This window comes from Cynara cardunculus, assembly GCF_001531365.2.
Source record: "Cynara cardunculus var. scolymus isolate 2C chromosome LG 5, CcrdV1, whole genome shotgun sequence".
NCBI classification, from domain to species: Eukaryota; Viridiplantae; Streptophyta; class Magnoliopsida; order Asterales; family Asteraceae; genus Cynara; species Cynara cardunculus.
Window position 1 is genome coordinate 18,191,195 of NC_037532.1, and position 5,853 is coordinate 18,197,047.

Genomic DNA, 5,853 nt, shown 5'->3' on the forward strand with positions numbered 1-5,853 from the left:
GGATAAGGATAACATATCAAGGAGAGGTGTACCTTTGGATATAAGGGTGACATTTGTATGTGTGATGTATGATATAACTCTTACTATTATATCCTTTAAGATTACTGTGATTCGAAATCTTTATTTCTTTGTGATTTAAAGATTTGGAATTAGGATTTTTATAGGAAATCTTAGTCTAAAGGTTATGAAGAAGTTTTTTTTTTGACCGGCAACAAAGACGAAATAGCATAGAAACTAGCAAGGCGCTAGCAAAAGAGAGTACAGGTTAAAAACAAGACATGGGAGAATTACACCACTCTATCCAAGTATTCGCCATAACATCTTTCGGCACCCTGTTTTTAAACCAGAAAAAAGAATACGCCTGAAGTTGGCCTGCAAGAAAAGTAGCCATCATCTGAGAAGGGACTGAGAAAGTTTTGCGGTTGCACAGGTTCCAAATAATCCAGAAGAATCCATACACCACTCCAATAAACGCCTTCTTACACGAAAAATTCCCAGCCACCTCCGAGCAACGGTCAAGAAGATTATCAATCGAATTCACCTGTCCTATGTCCACTTTCCACCATTTGCACAAATCCTTTAGCAATTGCTGAGATATCGAGCATCCTATGAAAAGATGTTCCTCGTCTTCTTCCGCGCATTCGCACAGAGGGCACATGGAGGAGAGACAAACCACTCCTCTTTTAGCAAGATTAATTTTAGTCGGAAGCCTTTTGTGAAGAAGACGCCAAGATAGAATATTAATTTTAGATGGAACCCAATTGACCCACCAAGAATTTCTGAAACTAACCTGGTGAAGCGAAATATCATCATACGCAGCTCTCATCGAGGAGACTGAGAAGTTACCGTGAGAAGTCAGAGCCCATCGCCATGAGATATCGATCCCGTTAGAGCTTTGATCTCTTTGAAACCAGTCCGCGAAAGGAAGATTGAGGCTATTGTATTCCTTGTGGATTTTTAAAATGTTCCTCCAGAGCCCCGGAAATCTGCCGTTTCTGGCCAAGTTGTTCATGCCGCCATCTTCACTATGGAGAGCAATGATAACCCGTCTCCATATGTGATTATGCTCCAATTTGAATCGCCACCACCACCTAGCGAGAARCGCCAGATTGAGGGCTCTTAGACTACCGATCCCCAAACCGCCAGCATCTTTATCCGCCAACGTGGTACTCCAACTGATCCATGAAATCTTTCTCACTCCTCCTTTATCGCCCCAAAAGAACCTCGAGCGAATARATTCCAGTTTGTTGATGATCGAGGTAGGGGCCTTAAGAAGCGAGAGATAGTGCAGGCCCAAACTTCCTAAGAYGGATTTGACCAAGACAAGCCGACCACCATGAGAGAGAATTTTGGATTTCCAAGCTGATAATTTTTTGTTAAAATTTTCAATTAAAGKCGCCCAAGATTCAGCTTTGTTGGAGCGTCCACCAATCGGCAAACCAAGGTACGTAAAAGGCAAAAGCCCAGGTCTGCAATGAAGTCTACTAGCGACAGATACCACTTCCTCGTAATCAGCCCCCACACCCATGATATTACTCTTCTGCATATTTACCTTCAGCCCCGAAGATAGTTGGAAGCAACGCAGCAGCTGAATCAGATTAGTGGCGTTCGTTCTCGTCCATTCACCCATGATCAAGACATCATTAGCAAATTGCAAAATCGATATTTCAGGTCCGGAGTTAGGAAGTTTGATACCTCTGAAAATACCTTTCCGAGGGGCCTCCGATATGATGATATTAAGTGCTTCGGCAGCGAGAATGAAGAGGAGTGGGGCCAGGGGATCTCCTTGCCTTACTCCCCTTCCTAGAGGGAATTCACGAGTTGGGGACCCGTTAATGAGAACCGCTACCGATGCCGTACAGAGGCACCCTTTGATCCACGCTCTCCATTTAACACCAAAACTCATTTGCCTTAGAACGTCCTCCAGAAAATCCCAAGACAAAGTATCGAAAGCTTTTTTGAAGTCAATTTTAAATATCAAAGATTTACGGTTAGCTTTTTTAGCCCAAGATATAACCTCGCTGACGATAATGGGTCCATCTAAAATACTTCTTCCCTTGATGAAGGCAGATTGCTCATGCCCTACGACCGAGTCGATGACCAAGCTCAAACGAGACGCCAAGATCTTAGCAATGATCTTGTAAAAACAGTTTATCAGACTAATGGGCCGGTACTCCGAAAAAGAGCACGGAGATTCAGATTTGGGAATAAGCGAGATGAAGGAGGCATTACAACCGTCATCAATAGAGGCAGTAGACTCAAAATATTTGATGGCGCGGTACAAGTCATCCTTGATGGCATCCCATTGAGATCGAAGGAACTCAAACGTGAATCAGTCGGGCCCAGGGGCCTTATCAGGTCCACAATCCCAAATATATAGCTTTCCTGACTTCCTCCATGGAAATGCTAGATTCGAGATAGCTCGCCTGTTCCGGAGATAACTTTTTAAAATTACTACATAAAAAAGGGGGCTGAATGACAGACCTGGATCGAAACCTCACCGAGAAGAAGTTGAAGGCCACTTGTTTGACTTCAGTAGGATCCGTGACCCATACCCCATTAGAGGAAATGCCATGAATGAAGTTGCTCCTTCTGTTAGAATTGACGATCCCATGAAAGAAACTCGAATTTTCCTCCCCGTCCACAACCCATCTGAGACGCGCTTTCTGCTTGAGATCCTTCACGTTCTCCTCGTCCAAGGCTTTGCTTTTCATCAATATGTCCTTTCTCGAAGCAATCTCTTTCGGCGAGAGAAGGGTATTTTCCGCCTTGATATCTAGGGAATCCAGCGACAGTTTGAGGGAATTCACCTGTTCTACCTTAGCTTTGTTCACTCCTGCCTTCCAAATTTTTATTCGAACCATGAAGTACTTGATAGGCAAGCAGTAAATGGGTGAGGGAGAGGAATTCCACAAATCGAGGACCAGGTGATTAAATTCAGGATGCCCAAGCCACGAGTTGAAAAATTTAAAGTAGGTAGGCTCAAAATTCACCAGATCAGATCTGAAGAGAATAGGGCAGTGGTCTGAGAGATAACGAGCAGAATCATTGCGCTTGGCAAAGGCCAATGAGAGCAGAAATTAGAAGACACCAGATACCTGTCCAGTTTACTGTGTTTCGCCCCATCAGCGCTCATCCTCGTAAATTTCGTTCCGCCGCTCCGGACTTCCATAAGCCCTGAGTCCCGGATAAAATCATTAAATCTGCTAGCACCTAAAAAAGAGAACGTGGATCCTTTTCTTTCATTGACGTAACGAACTTCATTAAAGTCCCCCATGATAACCCACTTCAGATCCGAGTTATCGTTAAGAAATTGTTCAATGGCAGACCATAACCTGAGTTTGGAAACCGAGGATTGCGGTGCATAAATATTAATGAAACCACAAAAGGTATTATTAGACACCCATCTTCCCCAAACAACAACAAAACCATCGAGAATAACGAAATCATCCTTAATGAAGAAATCCGTATCCTAGATAGATAAGATACCCCCGGACATCCCCCTTAATTTCGACGAAATAAAATCGATAGAGCCTTTATCCCAGATAGATTGGATGAAACTCAGATCCACCTCATCCTTGATATGCGATTCCTGTAGAGCCAGGAAATTAACTTTATTGCCAGCCCTCAAGTTTCTGATCCAACTCGTCTTAGCCTCCGAAGCAACCCCACTAGAATTCAAGGAAAAAATGATCATTGATTAACTTGCACATCCCCTGTGGAAGAAATTACCTTTCTGAGTTCTGCTTCACAACCGTTCATACAGAAACCAACCATACAACCAATTTCCATGGTATCTCGGATCTCTGTCGCTAGCCCATCCAACGACTCACTGCTGTGAACGTCACTGCTATTCGCGCTCCCAGTGTCGGTCCGATCACACGAGCCTACTACCTGGATGAATTTAGTCCTTAATGTGTCCAGCATAACACCTTCTTAAAGCCACTCGCAGTCGGTCCGATCGAAGGCAACACCGGCGTATCCATCGGGGGTTGCTCCAAATTAGCAGAAATAGTGTAAGAAGCCCTCTTATCTGCTTGAACAACTGGAACCCAGGGAGGAATTGTTACCTTGGATTTTCTAGACAGCGCCTGAGAGAACACAGACGTAGGCTTCAGCGAAAAGAAGGGTCTTGAGGATAAGATTCGCTTTTTAGAAGCATGTATGTGACTAAGGTTATGAAACGAGTGATGGCCCAAACTAGAGTAATTAGGCTCATGGGAGAAATCCACAATGGGCTCAACAGAAAAAGGGGCGTGGACCATATCATGTTCCTGAGCCTTATCAACCAAGGATAAAGGGCGGGCCCTGCACGTGGGAGAGGAATTCCCAGCAGAAAAGTGATCCAAGTTATTGGGAAAATAATTATCTTGGAAAATACGAAGACTTTTTGACTTACCTTCTCCCTCTCTTGCCTCTTCGATTTCCTCATCTTCACCAGGATCCTGGCTTCCAACGAAGTTTCCCGACGACCGGAGATTTGAATGGTTATCGAGAATAAACAGGTTTTGGTCTGAAGCCTTGAATAAACATTGTTTTTAATTAAAAAGGTTTAAAAGTGGCATTGTGAGAAACCCTGTTGGTTCAAACCTATTTGTGTTCGAATGTGTTATTTAAAAGCCGAGAGATTGGCTTTGGAATTGGAAAGGTATTAATATTATGTTTTACTTGTTCATATATTGTTATATATATGAAAAGTTGTTTTAAATAAAGTTTTGGTGATTTTCACCCTGCAATGACATAGAAAGGGATCTCATTAGACCTTCCGGTCTAACCCTCATTTTTTGTGATTTTAAGATATATTGTAGGAAGTGCTGACGGTAAGAGGAAGGGGAAAATATGATATTTTCCTGTATGCATATCTGTATGAAGATTTGTCTATGATGTATATAGTTTTGGTAGATGAACGTTGATTAGTACAAGAAATATATTTTGAATTTTTGGACCATATATTATGTATGATAGAATCTTGTACTATGGGACCTGAGTGGTGTATAAACATGTATTTCTTGTGAATTAAGTATGTGTTACATACAATGTGTGGAATGAGGTGTTTCAATGTTTATATAATTGTTAACTTGCAAATTAAAACATCAACAAAAATAAACACTCTTACATAGTCGTCATGCGGATGCATGTATCGTGAAAGATCAGCCATAGGTCCTTGTCGACGCATATCGCTTATAAATCTCGCTTCGAGTGACCCACATTTTTCATATATAAGGTTTTTAACCGAAGCGATCTTTTCATCAACCTCAATATGTACCTGGCGCCATTCATCACGCCATTGAACGTCGGTATATGTTGCAAATGAATGGCGATGTTGTGGCTCATATTTTGGTCTATGAGAAGTGTGCGCTGCAAATGATTGACGTGCTGCTGATGGTTGGACGTCGTCGTCATCGTCATCATTTTTTTCGTGACACATCCTTTGATCGGGGTCCGGCTGTCTATAATAATTATTGACAAGAATTCTCTGCTTTCAATCCACCACTGGCCCAACTCCTCTAAATTTGTCGGCACCAACGAGGTCAGGGGGCGAGATGATTTCTATAAATATATAAATCAATAAAAAAAATTACACATACATAACAAAAAAATTGGCACATCTTGAACTTATAATAAATGATATCAAATCTTGTGAATAGTGGATAATACACAACACTCTTTCCATTTCATCATTTTCTTTCGTTTCCATCCAATAGCCTTCGAGATGGAAGGACTATAACGAGAAAAAAAAATGTTGGTTCGGGGAAATGTCTCCAAGATCCATATCTGGTAGGTTACGAAAAAAGATGGTGAGAAAATGAAAATTAATTAGTAAATAAGATATTTAAAAAAATTATAATCGAC

At 41.8% G+C, this 5,853-nt stretch overlaps 1 protein-coding gene across 1 annotated transcript; it reads right to left on the reverse strand.

The window, feature by feature from the left end:
- Nucleotides 1-265: 265 nt before the first annotated feature.
- LOC112512873 lies at nt 266-1,906 on the reverse strand. Its single transcript, XM_025119003.1, has one exon. The coding sequence runs from the start codon at nt 1,904-1,906 to the stop codon at nt 266-268; it is 1,641 nt and encodes a 546-aa protein (XP_024974771.1).
- Between the last annotated feature and the right edge of the window lie 3,947 nt (nt 1,907-5,853).